This window comes from Canis lupus, chromosome 2 (genome assembly GCF_011100685.1).
Source record: "Canis lupus familiaris isolate Mischka breed German Shepherd chromosome 2, alternate assembly UU_Cfam_GSD_1.0, whole genome shotgun sequence".
In the NCBI taxonomy this organism is placed as follows: domain Eukaryota; kingdom Metazoa; phylum Chordata; class Mammalia; order Carnivora; family Canidae; genus Canis; species Canis lupus.
Window position 1 is genome coordinate 13312643 of NC_049223.1, and position 21688 is coordinate 13334330.

General features: G+C 39.9%; 2 protein-coding genes across 6 annotated transcripts in view; one reads left to right on the forward strand and one right to left on the reverse strand.

The window, feature by feature from the left end:
- The window catches only part of ZEB1 (zinc finger E-box binding homeobox 1), a 181114-nt gene extending 171652 nt beyond the window's left edge, over nt 1–9462 (reverse strand). For 2 of the 5 annotated variants that reach the window (XM_038529890.1, XM_038529889.1), the window contains exon 1: nt 9345–9461. In XM_038529890.1, coding sequence (XP_038385818.1) covers nt 9345–9402 — 58 coding nt within the window. In that variant the 5' untranslated portion in view covers nt 9403–9461. Of the gene's footprint in view, nt 1–7965; nt 8165–9344 lie in introns of those variants that run through there. The other 3 variants (XM_038529893.1, XM_038529891.1, XM_038529892.1) reach the window with 3 other exon arrangements.
- ZNF438 (zinc finger protein 438) overlaps nt 8926–21688 on the forward strand; it is a 402501-nt gene continuing 389738 nt past the window's right edge. The window contains exon 1 of the mRNA XM_038529901.1: nt 8926–9121. The gene's annotated coding sequence lies outside the window, so the exon portion shown is untranslated. The remainder of the gene's footprint in view (nt 9122–21688) is intronic.

Sequence of the window (21688 nt, forward strand, 5' to 3'; positions counted from 1 at the left end):
CCTGGAGTCCCAGGATCGAGTTCTCCCTGCATGGAGCCTGCTTCTCCCTCTGCCTGTGTCTCTGTCTGTGTGTGTGTGTGTGTGTGTGTGTGTGTGTGTGTGTGTGTCTCATGAATAAATAAATAAAATCTTAAAAAAAAACATAATCAAATGTAAGTAAAATTTTAAACAAATACATACAAAGCACAGTGCTTGATACTTCTCATTTAGCCTTCCCACCTCTGAGATTATCATATCCATTTTACACACGGGGAAACTCAGGCATAGGGAGACTAACTTGATCAGGAGACTCAGCTAGCAAACTACAGAATAACCCAAACTCTTAACCACTCTGCTTCTCTTAAGAAAGAAATGATAAAGAAAAAATGAAATCCTATATCCAAAAGGTGAACTTCAGATGCATTAAAGACTTAAACATGAAAGGTAAAATTACAGAACTATTAGAAGAAAACATAGGAAAATATCTTTGTAACTTGTAGATCAGGAAGGACTTTTTTTAAAAAAGGATTTTATTTATTTATTCATGAGAGACACACAGAGAGAGGCAGAGACACAGGCAGAGGGAAAAGCAGGCTCCATGCAGGAAGCCCGACGCAGGACTCGATCCCGGGACTCCGGGATCACACCCTGAGCCAAAGGCAGACGCTCAACTGCTGAGCCACCCAGGCGTCTCGATCAGGAAGGACTTTTGACTGCCTACAAAGTAAAAAATTTTAGGCACATTAAAATTAAGAATTTGTGTACCATAGTCAAAGTCAACACATGACTGACAGACTGGAACGATATCTGCCATATCTAAAACCACCAAGGGATTATTATCTCAGAGGATTCTGGGAAATCAACCAAAAAATGGAAACCCAGCCAAAATGAAGGGCAAAGTGTATGAATAGGCCAGATATGGAAAGGGAAACTCAAACGACTAGCAAGGATATGAAGAAATGATCAACCTCCCTGCTAAACAGAGAAACATACATTATAGCAACCATAAGATTTCATTTAACAGTTAAATTACTAAAATGTAAGATGTTCTACAATACCAAATGCTAGCAAAACTGGGAAAAAGTAAAAATTTGTATACATTTTTGGTGACAGTAAACACTGGCGTAGCCATTTCAGAAATAATCTGGCATAATTTAGTGATATTAAATATGTGACTAACCTATAGCACAGAATACCAGACCTGGATATGTATACCCAGAGAAGTTTTTCCACAGCTGTTAGCAACACGTATGAAGATGTTTATTACAGAATAATTTTTACTCAAGAGTTGGAATCAACCTGAGCATCTATCATTAGGGGAAATGATAATCTGTGCTACATGCAAACCATGAAATATTGCTTAGTTAGAATCAATGAATTAAATGTACATAGAGCAATATGAACAGAAGAAAGTAAAATATATATCAAAATATATAGATGTAAAACATACAAATAACAACATTACTTTCCAAGGATAGAGACATAACTAAGAATATATATAAAACACACTAGATTGGGTACAAGTGAGGGTTGGGAAGGAGTTGAGATGGGGAATGAAGAGTAAAAATTATAATCCAAATAATGAGGGTATGCCTCTAAGAAAAACTAACCTAAAATGTTTTAAATGATATAGTTAGGCCAACTATTGAATTTGATAAGTTTATGCAAATGGTTAAGAAATTCGCTTTTCTGGGATGATTGAACATTCCTTACAATACATCTTGGTTTTAACCATGATAAATTTGAAAATTCACGGCATATAGTTCTTCCTTGTTGCCATCATAGATAAACATGTCCAAATGTTCTAATAAAAGGGATACTGAGCTATGAACCCGAAAAGCTGTTAGTTTAGTCCAAGGTAACTAGTAAAAGGAACCTGGCAAAGTCATTTACCTCCCTGAATGTTTGCTTACCTGAAAAAATAAATTTGAATGATTCTCCAAATCTCTCCAGCTCCAACATTATTTCATTCATTTTCCTAATTAATATTTATTCATATAGAATTATTTTCTCTCTCCCCAACTGTTTACCGCTACCCCCACCAAAACAGTAACAGAAACAAACAAAACAAATAAAAAGAGATTTAGAAAAGAGATGTAGCAATAGAAGTGAATAGCAACTTAGCTTTTTAAGTTAGAAAGAAGAAAACACTGAAGAAATACAGTGATTTTCACAGCCTTTTCAAGTATCTATGGCAGAGTATTTCAGCCCAAGTTCAGACAATCTACTCCCTGAAAGATTTACCACATGTCACTATTACCTCTTCTAAAACCTAAGTTAAAGTCTCTCATGGAATTTCTACTTGAAGGCCCTAAACTTCAGCTTATCTGTATCAGTTTTCAGATTAAAAAAAAAAAAAAAATGAGATCTCTAAAGACCCCTTCTATATTAAACATGTAAAATTCCAAAAGAAAAATGAATCTTTAATTAACAAACTAGTCACACTCTGAGCATTTAACAAATAACCAAGCATTCAATTAGAAATGAGGATTAAATGTGGGAAAAGACCTTAAGAATAAGGAAAATCAGAATATACCATAAGTTGGTGACCATGAATAGTAACTGAGATATCTAAAAAATAATAGTATCACATGTTATAAAAAGAAAATTAAAATCAGAATATTAAAAATAACTAAAAACCAAAATTAAGATAGTTATTCCAAATTTCAAATACATAAAATCTGAAATTATATTTTAAAGGGGAAAAGAGAAGACTTGAAATTTCTTAGAATACAACAACAAACATGAGGAATTGACATCATTCTGGTATTTATCTCCCATTCACATTTAATTTTAAATACGGATGGGAAAGAGGGGTGGGGAATGGGAATTAAGAGGTCACAAAACATCTGTTACTAATAATTCCAGCACAGATGTAGTTGTTACTGCAGAAGAGATGACGAAGTTGTTCCCAGGCTGCCATACCGTAAGGTATGGCTCCTACCAACAGCCATAGTTATACTCAAACTCCATGTATCAAATCTCAATAAATATGTAAAGTTAATTATGAGGGGAATTGTCTATATGGACAGATACATGCAATCTCTATAAATATAGTAGGCACGTATTAAATAACAGAAAGATGTTTGAAGAAATAAATGAGATAAAAATAACTTCTGGGAGAATGAGCAATCTAGTAACATTTCACAGCTAGAATACATGTGTAGACTTAAACTTGGTTGTTTTTGCTCCACCTTTTGGCATCTTTTCCAATTTACCGACACCTAAATGATATACTTCAAAAGAGGTTTTAACAAAATTAACAAAGCGAATTCTAAATATTAATTTTTTTCTCTGAAAACAATTGTAAGGGAGATTTTACTTATTAGAGAACACTTTTACATTTAAGTGTTATAGAATATTGCCATATTTTCAAGCAACCAGTTCCATATTAACCAGCAGCATAGCCCACCTGCATGAATGTTAAAAATCTAGACCTGCTCACACACACACTGAAAACTTTCATTAGTTAAAATTGATATCCTAAGCATGCTGCCTTTAGGAAAACAGTTCTGAAAATACTATACCATCCAAAGGAAAGATTATTTCCTAAAGTAATACCTATGGGATAGATTACATTTTAACCAGGGTTACTAAAAACTTGTTCTGTTAGGTGTAGACCCATTAATCTTCTTTCAACTCACATCTAGTTTAATATTTTACAAGTAATATGTATAAAATATAGCCTTCTAAAAAGTGTTTTTTGAAAATATTTTATTTCCTAACCAAGGTACTTTTCTAGTTTATGATTTATAAAATTTTCTTTTAACAACTATCACTTTTATTCTAGTTTCTAGCTCTATTAGGAACAGATATTTCGCCATAAATTAGTGATCATGCCACAAACATTAAGAAACCTTTTCCAATACCAAATGTTATTCTACAATTTCATCAAGTCCTCTAACCTTTCATTGCAGTTTTACATATTTAATGCACATCTTCTTCCAACATCTTCTCCTCTACTACAATTCAATACAGGTAGTTGAGAGCGGTTAACAATATAATTCCACATGATGTTGCATCTGTGTTTACATATGGCTCTAATCACATGCTTACAAGTAATTTATACAGGGGAAAGCAAAAAAAGAAAAAAAAATCACAATTATGAGAAATAATTGTTATTTTTAAGGTATCATTCCCAATGTTATTGAACTTTCTCACTTCTCACATGATTCAGTGCAACTACAACTGCAAACAGAGGGCATAGACTTTCAAAAATACTATTAATTAGAGAAAGAAAAAAGTAAGAACAAAATATTCCATATTCTTTTACCTAAGGCTCATCTTAACAAATGACTGATGCTTTCAATTTATAAGACGCTTTATGTTTTGCTCCATGCCACAATCATGTATGTTATGGCTTTGTGGTAAACTTCTTCAGTTCATAAAAGTAGTAAGTGAATCACCTATTTACTACCGAGCTCTAGGAATTAGGTGAACACCAAATTCAAGAAACATCTGTCAGGAAATGTAAAACTATATTTATACACACACTCTCTTTCTCTTTCTCTCTCGAAAAACCATGACACCCTAAAATGAGAAATTCACACAGGCTTACCTGATAATTCAGGTAATTCCTACTTTAATTCAAGATAAACAGTACTACTATTGCATTATGAGATTGCTGTTGGTATATTTATAGAAACACCATTAAAAATAATTAGGGAAATAAATACGTGTAACATTTGACCTAACAAAAGCCTTCCAAAAGTTTACACTTAAATTAGTGTAATTGTATGAACACACACCAAAAAGATATTACTAAATACATTAAGTCTCATGCAGTTATATATATTGAAAGTTATGCCAATTTACAGTTGTTTGAAAAGAATTCCTGAATACAAACATACAATAATTATCAAACTACAGACATTTTTTGCTGCATTTAAAACACTAAAGCAAAATTATATTTCTTAATTTACAACTGATAAATGTAAAACTTATACTCTACCTACTTCTTTTTTTTAATTTTTATTTATTTATGATAGTCACACAGAGACAGAGAGAGAGAGGCAGAGACACAGGCGGAGGTGAGAAGCAGGCTCCATGCACCAGGAGCCCGATGTGGGATTCGATCCCAGGTCTCTAGGATCGCGCCCTGGGCCAAAGGCAGGCGCTAAACCGCTGCGCCACCCAGGGATCCCACTCTACCTACTTCTGATTCTTAACTAGAAGGGAAAGGAAAAGATAAAATCTAAAAATCACTACCATCTGAGTGACTGCTGGTTAACACCTTATTTAGAAGTTGTCTGCCCAATCCATGTATAGTTTAAGTTATGGAAAAATAATTAGTATTAACAATCAATTAATTGCAACCTTTCTTAACCATAGATGTTACATCTTTTAACATCTAAGATCTATGTTTTTAGGGAATCTTACAAAAATAAAAAGGTTTAAAAGTATAGTAAATACGCTAAATAAATACATGTTATTTTCCAAATATAACATAAAACCAAACTTAAAAAAAAAACAATAATACAACTGGACTAAAATACGACTAAATTGATAGAAATATTAACCTCAGTATTTAAAAAGCTCAAATTTATAAAACTGTTCAAGTTAAAACATTCCTACTTCTTTCTATCTTAGCAGACTAGAAAACGCTTATGCCTAATTTTCCCAGGGCTAGTTTTCAGTAACACTAAGACCCAAAATTACACCAAAGGTCCCTATTAATGTAGAGGTCCCAATCAACAGGAGATAGACTTATGGTGCTGCTACACCAATAATCACTTTTGTTAGCATCCTCTACTGGCGGCTTCCAATGACAGCAAGTGGAAATGGTGCAAATGACAGAAAAATACGTACCTGCTATTCTATCTAAAGTAAATTAATCAGCATGTGGTCATTAGCAGCTAGAGCACATTTCTCTCCCTGCCCCCCATCCCAAATGTATATATACATACATATGAAAACCACACACAGAGTGAAGTGGAAAATTAGAAGACATATTTTTAAAATACAACAAAGCATTACATTACAAATGGTAAAAATCAATTTTACGCAATTCTAATGCCACTCCTTTATAGATAACTAACATCATCACCATAAAGTTACCACCTAAGGTTTGATGCTTGGTCAAACCTTGCTCAACTGGTTTACCCCTGTTAAGTTACATTACTTGATTCTCCTATTAATATCCTACTTCGAAGATATATTCCAGAAGGGAAATTAAAATGTTTTACTGGAGGCTTAGCAGTAAAATCTGCATATCTTATTTTTAAATGAACAAAAAATTATTTACATATAAATAACAACATAAAGTATCCCTGGGACTGTTGCCCACTGTACACATCATTTATTCCCTCATTAAAAAGATTTAAGAGTTAACATCTTTCATGCAATTCTCTCCAAAAAACAACTGCAACTTAAATCTGACTGCGTTGCTAAGAAATATTTAACCAGCACCTATTCTGAGGTTTCACGACACAATGGCATATAACTTCATTTTTAATTTGCAAATTATAAGGTTTAATCAAATAGCATGGCTGTAATCACCGGCAATGGATGAAATGCATTTGAGAACAAAAAGAAATACAAGGACAGAGCCAAAAGTGATGAAAATGGAAGATACCTGTAGTAGTATGGTGCTATCTTAAACACCTTTTGTTTTCTGTGAGTAATGCAGACTGCAGACAAGACATTTTGTGCTAAATAGCCCAAATCTGTTTTTCTAATATTAAACACAAAGGAAAAACACTGACAGCAAGCATGGTAAATAAATCCCTCCCTTGAGAATGAAAGCAGCAGACAGGAGGGGGCTGACATACATGCAGGAGAAAACTAAACACCATCTTTTTTCTACCTGCACAAGTTGCCATTTGCTGCAGCGATCGAGAACCTCTTTTCCTGTTGATTTCAAGTACCTTTCAGGATAGCTTTTTTCCCCCTTAAGTCATCTGTTGATATGCCTTATGAGTGTAATATTCATATCACGGGATCTTTAGGAGAAAAATCCATTCTTTCCTGTTCAGGTAAACATGTTTACAGCAGCTGCACAGACGCTGGGTGGTTCAGACTCACATGTCACACACATGTCGTCAGCAACAAGAAAAGCCCCTTTCTCCGGCGATGAACATTTTAAATAAGGTAAAAAAAAAAAAAAAAAAAAAAAACAAAACCAAAACCAGCAGCCCTTTCCGAACCAACTTACCTTTCATAAAGCCACATCAGCAACAGTGGCAACAGCTCAATATAGCACACTATTTGACGCTAAAACAGGAAATTAAAATTGCAATAGCCTATGCTCCGCTCCTTGCTGTAACAAGTCATCTCTCCACAATGACGATACCAAATATTAGTTATCAGTCATCATTAACAGACGTCTTTAAAATGCAAACGTTTATTTGAAGAACTAAAATCATTCACCAACGCAGTGATTTTAATGTCGGCTCAAATACATCAAAAATATTTTTACGATTGGAAGGAAACATCTTGAAACAGCTTAAAATCTTCGTATCTGCTTCTAGACAGGAAATCCCACACAAAAATCTAAAATTGCCAGGAAAGGTTACAAAACCTCGCGTTTCGCATCCCAGAGCGGAGGGAGGAAAGCAGCCCAGGAGCGGGGGTGGGGTGGGGCGGGGGGAGTGCGAGAGAGTTTGTACTGAAACACGTATTTCCTCATTTTCTGGAAGAAACAGCGATCCCATCATAGGCGCATTAATTTCCCTACAGTTAAAAACTCGTTTAAAAAATCCCGTGGGCAGCCTTAGGAGCCCCCGGGTCCGACATGCGCGTGTAATTCCTTATATAGCCTCGGCGCGGCCAGCGGCGGGCCGGTGCCGCCCATATTATACAAACAGGTACCGGGCGGCGAGGACCTCGCCCGCGCCCCCGCGCCCCGCGCCCCCGCGCCCCCCGGTCTCGCCCCGCTCGCCACAGGAACCGTCCAGACAATACCAGCCAGCAGACATGTCGCTGCCGCACGAGACGGAGGGAAAGCACAGAATCGCCCCGAGATAAGCAGAAATAGAATCAACTTACAACGTCTCCCCAAACTGGACAAGGCGACTGTGCAACAACCACCACATGTTCGGGTCTCGCTCTCTCTTGCCGTCCGTATCGCTGTCTCTCATTTCTTTTTAAGTCCGAAGTCAGGCCGAGGGGTGCGTGCGGCCCCGGCACCGCGGCGCCCATCGATAATCCCCGCAGCCGCAGCGAGGGCAGCGGACCCGCGCGTCCGTCGGTCCGTCCGCCCCTCCCCCACCCTCCTTCCACCCGAGACCGAGCGCCATCCCAGCTCCATTATCCGGCTTCAGCGCTCCGCGCGTCCGGCCCAGGTAACAACTTCCCCAAAAACCGAAAGAGAACAGCGAGGCGTTCGCACGGAGCCCCGTCCCGGCGCGGGGCAGGAGTGTCCCCCGGGGTCGGGGATCTGTCTGTGGTGCTTCCCGGCCCCCAAGACCAGGTAACAAGTCCACAAGCACGCCCGCCGCCATCCACGCGGCTCCCACGGCGGCAAGTAGGTGCCCGCTCGCGCCCCGGCCGCCCCGCCGCCCGCCAGCTCCCCCGCGGGGCTCGGCTCCGGGGGCCGGGCCCGGGCCGGGGACACGGGGGCCGGAGGCGCGGGGAGGAGGGGCGCTTTAGGGACCCGTCCGCCTGCGCGCCTCGCCGGCCGGTCACAACTTTACCGCCGCCGGCCGAACCCCGTCCGCCCGTCTGCCCGTCCGCCCGCCCGTCCGCCCGCCCGCCGCGCGCCCCGCCGGCGCCCGCGCACACGCGCGCACGGACGACACGCAGCCCGCCGCCGCCGCCGCCGCCGCCCGCCGCCCGCCGCCCGCCCTCCGCGCGCCCGCAGCCCGGCCCGGCCCGAGCCGGGGGCCCGAGCGACGCCGCCGGCCGGGGCCGGGCGCGCGGAAGCCACTCTGCAAGGGCAGCACCGGCCACAAGTTTGTTCCGCGGCTCCCGAGGGCCTCCGCGCCGAGGGAGAATAACGCGGAGGGGGCTGAGAGGAGGGGGAGAGGGGAGGCGCCGAGGGGCGAAGAGTGGGGAAAAGTGCGAAAAGAAGCAACAGCCGCTCCACCCGGGACCAGAAAAGTGGCGGCCGCGTCCCGGCCGCCCGCCCTGCGCCGGGGATGCGGCGGCTAACGGTCCAGGCGGCGGCAGGGGCGGCAGGAGCCGCTAGGCGGAGAGAGACCAGGTAAGAGACATAACGGTTCAGGGAGAGCGAGCGGCCGCGGCGCGGCTCCGGCAGCGGCGGCGGCGGAGGGGGGCACAGAGCACTACTTTCTACTTTCCCACTCCACTTTGCCCGTCCCTGCCCCGGCCGCCCCCAGCCCGGCTCGCCCCCCTCGCCCTCGGGGGCGCCCCGGCTGCCCGGCTCCCCCTGACTCCGCCGCTCCCCGGTCCCCTCCGCCACTCACCGTTATTGCGCCGCGGGTTCGCCTGCTTTCTGCGCTTACACCTGGGGCCATCCGCCATGATCCTCTCGCTTGTGTCTAAATGCTCGAGTCACCTCCTCCCCCTCCCTCCCCCTTCCCCCCACCCCTCCGCCTCCACCCCTCCCCCCTCCCCACCGCACCTGGTTTACGACACTCGCGGCTTTACGACATCACCTTCCTAACACCTAGAGCCGCTCGCTCTACGGCCGGAACCTTGTTGCTAGGAGAGGACGGTTTGCGGCGACCGTAGAAGCAGCTGAGTTTGAATGGAGGGGAGAGGGAAAAGTTTCCTTCAGGTGTTGGGGGACCGGGGAGGGAGCGTTGGGAGGCTGTGGGGACGCGGTCAGAAGGGTGGCGGGCGGTCCGAGTGAGAAAGGTAAAGTAGGAGGCTCAGTGGCGCTGCCCCTCCGGACTGGCCACACCCGCCGCGGCCGCCTGAGGTGCGGACGGGTCTGGCTGATCCCTTCAGGACCCGGTCCCCCCGCTCGGTCAAGGCTGGGCTCCGCGCCCACGCAGCGAGTGCTCGCTCAGCGCACGGTGGGGCGCGGGAGCGGGTTGTGCCCCAGGCCCCCGGGTGGTCCCCGGGGGCAGCGGGAGGGCAGGTGCGGGGGGCCCGGCGAGGGCTCGCGGCGTCACGAGGGAGGCTACCGGACCCTGACCCGTACGCGGACTCCCCTCCTTACGCGGACGCTCGGTTCCCCCCCCGAGCGAACCGGGGTGGGAAGGGACTTCGGGCAGATAGAGCTCGAGCTGCACCGAAAGACAGGCGAGCAATTCCGCTTGCCGGCGACAGCGGCGGTAAAGCGGAATGAATAATACGCACCCGGCCGCGGTCTCACTTCCTCCTGCGCTTGGGGCTCTCACCTGCTGTCACCTCGGCCGCCCCCGCCCCGTGCCCTGCCCCCCTCGGAGCGGACGGGGCCAGGATCTGACGGCGAGAAACCGGGGCTGACAGATGTGGCCTCTGAAACGGATGGATTGTTGATCTTATCTCCAGCCCCTGACTTTGTACAAGTTAGAAGATTTCCGAAATACCATAGACGTTAACACTCCAAATCCCGAAAAAGTCAAGTTCTCGGTGTCCGGTAGGATTTAGCTTCCCTTCCTCCCCCCATCCCCCACGTTTTTCCCCGTTCAGATGGGGAAATGTCTTTGGTAGCAGCTTCATGGAACAAAATGAGCTGTATTTCAAGTTGTAAATGAGGCATGTGAAAGTTACTGAGAAAGAGATGGAGGATACTGAAAAGTGACGTACGGCATTACCAGCACGGTGCTGTCACGTAGTAGGTGCTCACTCAACACGTTTACGTCTATGATTTTTGCCATACCTATGGCAAAGATTATGGTGTTAAAATCATCCTTTAAAACTCCAGAATTTTAGAAGATCCATTAATAATCTCTCCAAACCTTTCAACTGAAATAAATTTACATTTGAAGCCTGGTAATTTAAAATTAGAAAGTTTAATCCTGAATATAGATGAAATTCTCCCTTCCACATTTTCTTTGGCATTTTGAGAAGTGAATGCATTATTTATTAGGGCATGAAATGTGACTGTAAATATTCTTTGCTATACATTATGGCCTATACATCTACTCATCCTCAGTGCTGAAACTAGACTCATTACTCTTGACGAGTACATTCAGTCCTCAATTTCCTTAATTATTCCCTGTTAACAAATTGTGTATGTCAGAACCAGAACCATGTCCCTGTTTCGCTTGGTTCGGGTGGTAATTTTTTCCTGCCTTCTAAAAGCTGTACGGTGTTCTTCAGTTGCCTTCTGAATCCAGCAGTTCCCCCACCACCACCACCACCACACAACTCTTTTACAGGTACCCTAATTTCCAGTCCGGGAAAGCAAAACAAAACAACTTTGTACTTAGCACACACTACCTATTCCTGAACTTAGGAACTATTAATCATGTCCTTTTCTCTTTCTGAACCGTTTGTCCCATACCTCCCTAACTAAGCTTCGTTCAACGTTCGTCTTCACCTTAAAATCAAAGAAACAAAGGGACAAGTAGGTAGTCATTGTCTTCCTTATTTGAATGGTTACTGGTTTAGTTAGCTTGGCCTGGATTTTTTCTGTACCCCCATCACCTAGTGGAGTGCCTAGTTACATAGTACTTGCTCAGGGAAATATTTCTCAAATTAATATTCTTGATCTTTCCAATAGAAAGTGATTGTTTATCTGCCTTCATCACATTAGTTGTTAGGAACAGTTGAAATCATGGATATGAAGGCTGATTAGGGTCATTTATATCTTGCCTTATTTTGAAATTAATTGATGTTGATTTTAGTGTCTCCATAATGGTTTTCCCCAAGTGATTAACTCACTTCTATGTTTTAAATATGCACAGGAAATATTGTTCTCCTAAATCTTCTAATATAAAATTTCAGGTTTGTAAAGTCCTGGGATAATAGTATACATTACAAATTGAATATTTGATTAGTACATTTTGTTGACTGTCATATTCCCAAAATTATTGAAATCTAGACTGAAGAGAAAGCAGACAAAAGTAAATCTCAGGATAAAATTGCTGCTTTAAGCCTGAGCATGTGTAATGGTTGCTGCTTCTCTCTGAAAGAGGCGGAAAAAATCTTTAAGTTTAGAAAAGTAAGAACTTTATTAAAATTTATCTTTACTTAGTCCATTACCTCAATTAAAAATTTAGGGCATTTAAATCAACCATGGTAGGGATACTAATAAGAATTTAACATGTAACTTACTGTTGATTTTAGTTATTAGGATGTCATTATGCAGTATATATTCAACATATTTACTCCTAATTTAAGTGTAAATGTTAATATTCTGCTTCTAGTGTGCACTGGGATTGCATTTGCTGAAAGAGGTATTCTGCTAAAAATGGATTACAATCTTCTTTAAATATATAAAGAAAATGAAAATGGGTAGAATACTCAGTGCCGAATTTTTTTCTATAAATTTTACATAAACCCTTTGCACCTGCTATTTACTTTCCATGTAAGATCCATGTATAAGTTAGGATAAAATTTGACAAAATTATTTTGAGTTTAAGGTGTAGATATTTCATGGTGTTCTGCATCAAGCATGTGATTTTCACATACTTCACTTCCTGAACACACTAGGAAGTATAACTTATAATATGATTCTATAATCTTCATCAAAATAAGTTGGTTTTCTTTGAAAGATAACATTAATTACACCAATTAACTTAATTACATTACCATGTAATTTTAATCGTAGAGCTTTGAAATGAAAAGAATAAATTTGATGCAGGTTATCCATCAAAGTACAGAATTTAGAAGTCCCTTAATGTTGCCCCTCAATCCTTTGCTTAATAGTGACTCTGGACATGGGGTTTGCAGTGAGACAAAAGAGGGCAATGGCGGTTTAACTGCTGCAAGTTTGACCAAGTTCTACAGTTGCTGAGTCAGGAAGGAAACATGACTGCAGAGTGATCCAGAACCAACAGCGGCCTTAGGGACCCACACCAACTTTTCTAATAAAGTCTCCCAGGAGGTCATAATAGGGACAGATTTTTTCTCTGAACCTCCATGTGGTTTTATGATATATTGCACCATAAAATGATTTTTCCCTCTAGGGAATAGGCTCCTAATATAAGTCAATGAAATGTTAACACACAGCACTTCTTATCTTGGCGGCATTTTTTCAGGAACATGTCTAATACAGAGTGATATAAGTATAAATAAATGTAGGAAAAGATGTTTGAAGTGTGTCAATGAACATCCGAAAACTAAATCTAATCTTTCCATAAAATCACAGTAATTAATATGACTGTTTTCAAATGTTGCCTTCATGAAAGATAGATAATAGTTTCTAGTATTTTTTTTTTCAAATTTTTATTTATTTATGATAGTCACAGAGAGAGAGAGAGAGAGGCAGAGACACAGGCAGAGGGAGAAGCAGGCTCCATGCACCGGGAGCCTGATGTGGGATTTGATCCCGGGTCTCCAGGATCACGCCCTGGGCCAAAGGCAGGCACCAAACCGCTGTGCCACCCAGGGATCCCAGTTTCTAGTATTAATATCAGAACACAAATAACTTTTTTTGGTATGCTTGACAACTATAGGTAGGTAAATTAGAGAGCAACATGCATATTCTGGATTTGAATGAATTTTAGGTATCTTACCAGAGATCTGGTCTTTTCCCCCTTTGTTTCCATATATGTTTTTTCTCTGACATCTTGGTTGGGTTTTTTTGTTTTGTTTTTAGCAGCTGACTAGTTCTGCAACAGAGTATAGCTATTTTTTTGACCTATACTCCACAGATCCTGCTACAATCACTACCACTTTTCATTCCTTGGAGTATATTTATTTAAAATACTTGCAGTCAGTAACAGGTTTTAGATGTCGTACAGTTGTGTTAAAGTCACGTGAAAAGTTGGCAATAAGAAACACTATTCAAATATATCCACAACTTAAGATTACTGATCAGACCCTCCTCATTCCTTCTTATGCCTTTGTTTCTAGATCACTCTCTTTATCCTAATTACATAAATAGATCACAGATTCTGCCCTTCTCAACTGTGTTATGTTTTAATCATTCTCTTCACCTTTGGATAGCCTAGGTCTAACACATCTATTTGGATCAGTTCCATTTCTCTTTGTTTTATTTTTTTATTTTATTTTTTAAAAATTTTTATTTATTTATGATAGTCTCACACACACACACACACACACACACAGAGAGAGAGAGAGAGAGAGAGGCAGAGACACAGGCAGAGGGAGAAGCAGGCTCCATGCACCGGGAGCCCGACGTGGGATTTGATCCCGGGTCTCCAGGATCGCGCCCTGGGCCGAAGGCAGGCGCCAAACCGCTGCGCCACCCAGGGATCCCCATTTCTCTCTTTGTTCAAAGTTTTTGAGTCATCCCAACTCTCTAAAATGCTTTGATTTCTCATATTCTGGTATTTCTCTGTCCCTCAAGGTCCATTCTCTGTATTTCTCTGTTCTTAGAGGCTGATTTTTATGGACCACAACACCCAGGCTCCTTTGCCCTCTGGTTTCTGTTTGGTTTCAGCCAATTTGGAGGCCTTGGCAAATGATCACAGGAAGGAAAGAGAGAGGTCAGGATATTTATTTCCCCTTCCCTTCCCCCCGCCCCCACTCCCTCCTGCCTTTCTGTGGCTTTTGGCAGTAGCTTCATTCCTCTACCTAAGGCCATGGCTCTAGTCATACAAGTCTGTCTCATGGCGACTGGTCTTGGCAAGTTCCAGAAGTTGCTTCCCTCTGTCCCTTCAGGCCTACGGATGGCAGTGGTGTCCTTGTGTTACAAGTCCTTGGGGACTTTATCCCTTATTGGTTCCCCTAAAGCCAGCCCACATCTCTGTAAATAAGTCTTTTCATCAAGCTGTCTTAAGTTTACCCTTTGAGTGTGCCATTTGTTTCCTGCTAGGTCCCTCAGTACTACACATGGCGGTGAGGGGGGGCGGGGGGGGGAATGTATTTAGCCCTCTTTATCAACCAAGAATTCTATTTCTGTTGGTCACAACACTAAAGTTTGAATACCAAATAAATATGTCATTCATTGACCAAGTATATACTCATATTATACTGTGTGTACATGCAAAATCTGGCAAATACTTAGAAATATGCCAGAGTCTATTACATAGTAATTATTTGGAGACTATTTGTAGAATGAAGGCCCCTGTGCTAATGATCTGAAATCTAGGAGATGCTACTTTTATATACTTAAGACATGAAGGGGAAAAGAAGATCACAATACCACAGTATTAAAGTAGAGATAGCTGGTTGTCCCAGCATATTTCTTCTACTTAATAATGGAATCCTCCCAAGGCCACTTGAATGGTCTTTGCATGTATCTAGGTGCTACCATGCTACTCAGTTCTGACCAGTGACCTTTAAGTGGAGGTGACATATGTGATATTGAGGAAGTCTGTCCTTCAAAAGGAGGTGGTTAACCTTTCTTTTCTTAACTGGTTGCAATCAGACCTGCTAGCTAGAGCTCCTGAAGATTAAGAAAGGTAGAGAGGTAGAGCAACAAAATTAAAGGGGCCTGAGTCCTTGACACAATGGAATACCAAAACTAGCCCTGAACTGCCTACCTCCAGATCTCTCTTTTTTTTTTTTTTTTTTTTTAATATACAGAAAGAAACATACCTTCTTTAAGACCGCATTATCTTGGGTTTACTGTTGTAGCCAGCCAAAGTTAATCCTGTTTTATGTAGGCATGTATATGAGCTTCCTAACAGTACTTCAAAAAATTATCACAAACTCAGTGGCTTAAAATAACACAAATGTATTATCTTACAATTCTTGAAGTCCAAAGTCTAAAATGAGTCCCACCAGGCTAAACTCAAGGTTTGGATAGGATTAGGTTTCTCCAGAAGACTCTAGGGGAGAAGCTTTCTTTGCCTTTTCCAGCTCCTAGGAGCCACCCACATTCCTTGGCTCATGGCCCCTTCCTCCATCTTTAAAGTCAGCATTGGGCAGAGTCCTTTTCAAGCTGTCAGCTCACTAGTTCTTCATATTTCTGCCATCCTCTTCTGTTTTTGAGGGCATTTGTGATTCAATTAGGTCCACCCAGATAATTCAGGATATCTCCCCATATCAAGATCAGCTGAGCCCCAAGCTTAATTCCCACATAACATATTCACAGGTTCTGGGGATTAGGGTGTAGACATATTTGGAGGCCACTATTCTGCTACAAAGTAGGCAAGCTTTAAGTTTCATGATTGGTAGGTCTTTTTATTGATTTATTTGTTCATCTTTAATTTATAAGCAGCTTTAAAACATGGCAATTGTCATTACTTTTTATGTAACATTTAGCAGTGTGCCACATATAGAAGTTTTAATAATTACTCATTAGTTCATTTACTCAATTACTATTCTTGTGCATATTCTATGTGACAGATGTGTGGAGCTATACATGCTTCATATACTTTTTGACCTCAAGAGGTGCAGAAAGAAACAGATTGACAAAGAGGCTGTTAAATATCCGGGGGTTGTAGTATACATAGGAAAAACATCTAAACTAACTTGGAGTCCAGGAAGTCTTTCTTGGAGAGGTAATAGAATTTGTCAGGAAACTGAGGGAAGAATGTTAAAGGCAGAAGTTATAGCATATGCAGACCCCTCCAGATGGACGTACAGTGTTTTGGTGGCAGAGGATCCAATTGAATCAGAGCACCAAATAAAGGAATACTACTTATTCCACATGAAGCTGCAGAAGTGGGTAAGCAAGAGCCAGATCACATGAAGATTCTAAGGATTGGGGATCGTCTAGTGAAAGGAATTATAATCCATGAAAGGGTTTTTAAAAAGTCAAGAGTGTCCACATTATACAAGTATTCTGGGGGTCAGGGGATAGCAAGAGGAGCAGAGGAAAAGTGAGCAGAACACCAATCATCAAGGGAGTTTTAAAAGTTTTTTTTTTTTTCCCTCTTGGATAATCATTTATAAAGGAATAACTCAGCAAGTAAAAGCCATGCAAATACAAGATGCAGTTATCCAAATGAAGCGCAGATGAGGAATAACATTTTCAGATTATATTAACAAATAGTATAATTATGTTGTTAAATCTTAAGCAATATAAACTGTAGTTAACATTTCTAATGTTTATAATAGTAATAAGTCATTTCAAGTTGGACATTCTTGTAGTGGTCTTTCCACCTCCTAAAACTGTCTTACTATCTGCCAGGCCCTCAAAATTATATGATAAGTGAATGAATATTTTAAAAGTCTCCAATGTATTTTTAATACAATTTTTTTTCCTCTTGTGTTTGCAACAGCCTAATGCACTAAAATTAACATCCCCTCTGTTCAAATTCTGCTGTCCTCCAAATAGCCTTCTATATTTCCAAGAAAGCAGACTCATTTTCTTTCCCTGGATTTCAGTGTCTCAGCTCTTCTTCCATTGTGTCACAATTGGGAATTAGACAACCTGCCTTGCATAGCTAGTAATTTCCTCACATCCTTCAGAGTATCTTGTATACCCCACTGTTGCAGCATTGACCACTTTTACTGTGTCATCTGTCTTTTCTCCTAGCCTGAAATTTCTGATACCAAAAGCAATGCCTGTATAATGGGAAGCACATTCAAGAACTATGGAAAAGAGTAAAAGTTCCTGCCGTTTGTGAGGAATTCTGGCACAGGAGCTTTTGTGATGAGCAAATGAGATTGTATGTGAAGTGCTTTACTTGGTGCCTGGCACGTGGTAAACAGTAAATGATAGGTAATACAGCAAAAGCAAATTCTTAGACAAAGATCAGAGCCAGATTTTAAGAGCATAACCTATACCATTCCTTTCTGTTCAACAAAGCTAAACGGTAATATTTATCCCCAGAAATTGTCACTTCAGGCATAGATGTAATGATTCTAATTAAAGGACAAAAAGAAGAGATGCGATTAACATGTTTGTTTAGCATTAGTTGGAATATTTGTTGTATCATTTAGAAATACTGTTGGCTTCCATTAGCTATATTATCTAAGGAATTGTCTGCACAATAAGTAAATTTACTACCCTAGGAGAAATAACACTCTTTGCAATGTAATTAGATGGCATACAGCACTTTTTAAAAATATGTTAAAGATTATGAAAGAAATATAAGGGCTTAGTTTTATTTCTTGGTTTGTGTACAACAGACACCATTTCAAAATGGCCCAAGAAAAAAATATAGAAATTTATAATAAGGATGTAAGTTTGTGATTTTTTTTTTTTCATAGAATCCAAGAGTAGGAGAACAGATCTCTTAAGGAGTTAGAACACCTTTAGATATACCGACAGTAACTCTCCCATCTCTTACCTCTGCGTCTCTGCACATCTGTTTCACTTTCTTTCAGGACTTATCACTGTGCATGAAAGTGGTATTGACTCAGAAGAGGTATGAGGAGACACTTAAACATGTCCACTATAAAATTACACAGTACTTAGAGGAAAAACAATCATTCTTATTCCTACCCCAACACCAGTATTATTCAGTCTTTTTTCATGTTTACTTTATATAGTTATAAAAACTATGCCTAGTTTTTGCCATATGCATATGAGAACTACGTATAATTTAGTATTATGCCTTTTCACTTTAACATATCACATACCTTTTCCCATACAGGCACATAACCTTATACTTGATTTTTTTTTACTTGACTGTAATATTCCTAGAATTGGTATACTATAATATACTAAACCAGTTACATATTATTGAACATTTGAATCACTTCCATTTTTTGTTTTGTGAATAATGAGCCCTGTTGTAATACAGTTTTTTTTGGTTTTTGATCATTTCCTTGGGGAAATATTCTCAAAACTGAAATTATTTAGTCAACAGGAATAAATATAGTTCTAACTTTTTAAGCCTATTATGAGCCTGCTCTTGAAAAGGATTGTACCAATGAATGATGCCACTGAAAATACATGAGTTTTTCTCACCATGATTAAAAATTTTTGGAAATTGGTAGCTTATCTTCCAGAGTGGCTGAACCAGTTTGTATTCCCACAGCATAGAGATTCCTCAAAAAAGTTAATAATAGAACTACCCTACAATCCACCAATTGCACTACGAGGTATTTACCCAAAGGATACAAAAATACTGATTCTAAGGGATACATGCACCCCAGTTGTTTTTAAAAGCAATGTCGACAATACCAAAATTATGGAAAGATCCCAAGTGGCCTTTAATTAATGTATACATACACACACGTGCGTGCGCGCGCACACACACACACATATCATGGAATATTACTCAGCCATAGAAAAGAATTACTCAGCCTTGTCATTTGCAGCAACAAAGTTGGAACTAGGGTGTATTATGCTAAGTGAAATAAGTCAGAGAAGAAAAAATACCATATGATTCCACTCATGTAGAATTTAAGAAACAAAACAGATGAACATGGGGGAAAAAAGGCAAATCCTAAAACAGACTCAACTATAGAGAACAGAGTTGCTGGAGTGGGAAACGTGGGGAGGTGGTTAAATGGGCAATGGGCATTATGGAGGACACTTGTGAGCATTGAGTGTTATATTGAAGTGATGAATCGCTAAATTCTACACCTGAAACTAGTATACTGTATGTTAATTAGCTATAACTTAAATAAATTTTTGAAAAGAAAATTAGTAGCTTACTTACACTGTGAAAACATGAATTGTGTAATGGTGTAGAATATGTACATAGGAAAACACCTAAATATGTGATAAATTTCATATTGGAGTAAACCAATAATTATTTCAGCTCTGGATATTGGAACTTATTCAAGCTCTTTTATGCTTAGTATTACAAAATACAAAACAAAACAAAAAAACCTTGTAAGTATATATAAAATACCCTTACTAGTGAAAGAACAGTTTGTATTTCATTTAGCTTCTAATTAAACTTATCACTGGATTTTTATTTATTTTTTATTTTTTATCACTGGATTTTTAAAGAAGTATCTAATAAAATAGACACTTCTTTAAAATTTAGAATTTTTCTAAGAATTAGAATTTTCTTAGAATTTTTCTAAGTTTCATATTCTTGCTAGCTCTTATGCAGTAATCAATTAACTGCAAGGATTCCTGTTATATGCTAGCAAAAGTTAACCATTTTGGAATTCTTGGCCAAGTGTACTCAACTGCAAAATAAGTTGGAGAGTAATTCAAAGGAATTCCTAGTAATACTATGCAATCATTAGAAAAGATGAAGCAGCTAATCTGAAAAGCTCTCAAAGATAAAGATGTAAATTCAGGTGAAAAGGCAAGGTGTAAAGAACAGTGTGTAGTTTGCTATCATTTACTACACACACACACAATTATACACACCCAAATGTAGGTAAGTGCAGAGATTTTCTGTGGGAGGACACATGGTAGCAGTGTTTGCCTCTAGAGAGGAGTTCTGGGAGACTGAAGCACAGCAAAGAGACTTACTTTGTACTGAATATCTTCATATTTTTTGAATTTTGTCTTATGAACCCATTTATTCAAAAACATGAACAATGATAATTTTTAATAATGGATACAAAGGGCTAGGTAATACTCCTGAAAATTGTTTTGGGTGTAAGATTATTCACTAAGGGATGGTAGTTTTAAACTAGACAGACTGAGATTATGGAACAAAATTATGATTCCATTTATTAGTTCATTTATTCAATTACTATTCTTGTGCATATTCTATGTGACAGACGTGTGGAGCTGTACATGCTTCATACACTTTTTGACCCCAAGAAGTGCAGAAAGAAACAGATTGACAAAGAGGCTGTCAAACAAATGTCCGGGGGTTGTAGCATACATAGGAAAAGCATCTAAACTAGCCTGGAGTCCAGGAAGTCTTTCTTGGAGAAGTGATAGAATTTGTCAGGAAACGGGGAAGAATGTTAAAGGCAGAAGTTATAGCACATGCAGACCCCTCCAGATGGAAGTACAGTGTTTATGTGGCAGAGGATCCAATAGAATCAGAGCACCAAATAAAGGAATACCCTTATTCCACATGAAGCTGCAGAAGGGAGTAAGCAGATGGAATTAAGCTTGCTTATCAGCTGATCTTGAAATGGGGAAATATCTTGACTTATCTGGGTGGACCTAATTGAATCACAAATGCCCTCAAAAACATAAGAGGATGGCAGAAATATAAAGAACTAGTGAGCTGACAGCTTGAAAAGGACTCTGCCCAATGTGCTGGCTTTGAAGATGGGAGGAAGGGGCCATGAGCCAAGGAATGTGGGTGGCCTCTAGGAGCTGGAAAAGGCAAAAAAAGATTCTCCCCTAGAGTCTTCTGGAGGAACCTAATCCTATCCAAACCTTGAGTTTAGCCTGGTGAGACTCATTTTGGACTTTGGACTATAAGAACTGTAAGATAATAAAATTTTAAGCCACTAACTTTGTGATATTTTTTGAAGTAACGTTAGAACTCTTATACATACTTATATCAAACAGGATTAACTTTGGCTGGCTACAACAGAAAACCTAAGATAATGGTGTCTTAAAGAAGATATGTTTCTTTCTCTCTATATAAAAGTGATTCGATTTAAAGCTGTAGAGACATAGTCAATTCTTAGCCCTTCTAACAGGCAGAGGAATAACATGATCTGACAAAATTACAAATTTCTGTTAGCCAATATTTTTACTTTTAATTCACATCCAAACGATACAATTCTTGCCAGTTTTCCATTTTTCTGATTTTCTATGGTAATTTCTTAATTTTAAAAATTAATTTCTTAATCTCAGGTGGCTTTTCTTGTTCTCCTCTATCAAGTTTGCCTTCAATTGACAAAAGGCACTTAGGAAATGGAAGAACACTTTCAGTATTAACAAAAGATGAATGAATGAATGAGATTTGAGAGTCCACATTCAACTCTCTACTGTGGGTGTAACCTTGAGTAAATCACCTAACTTCTC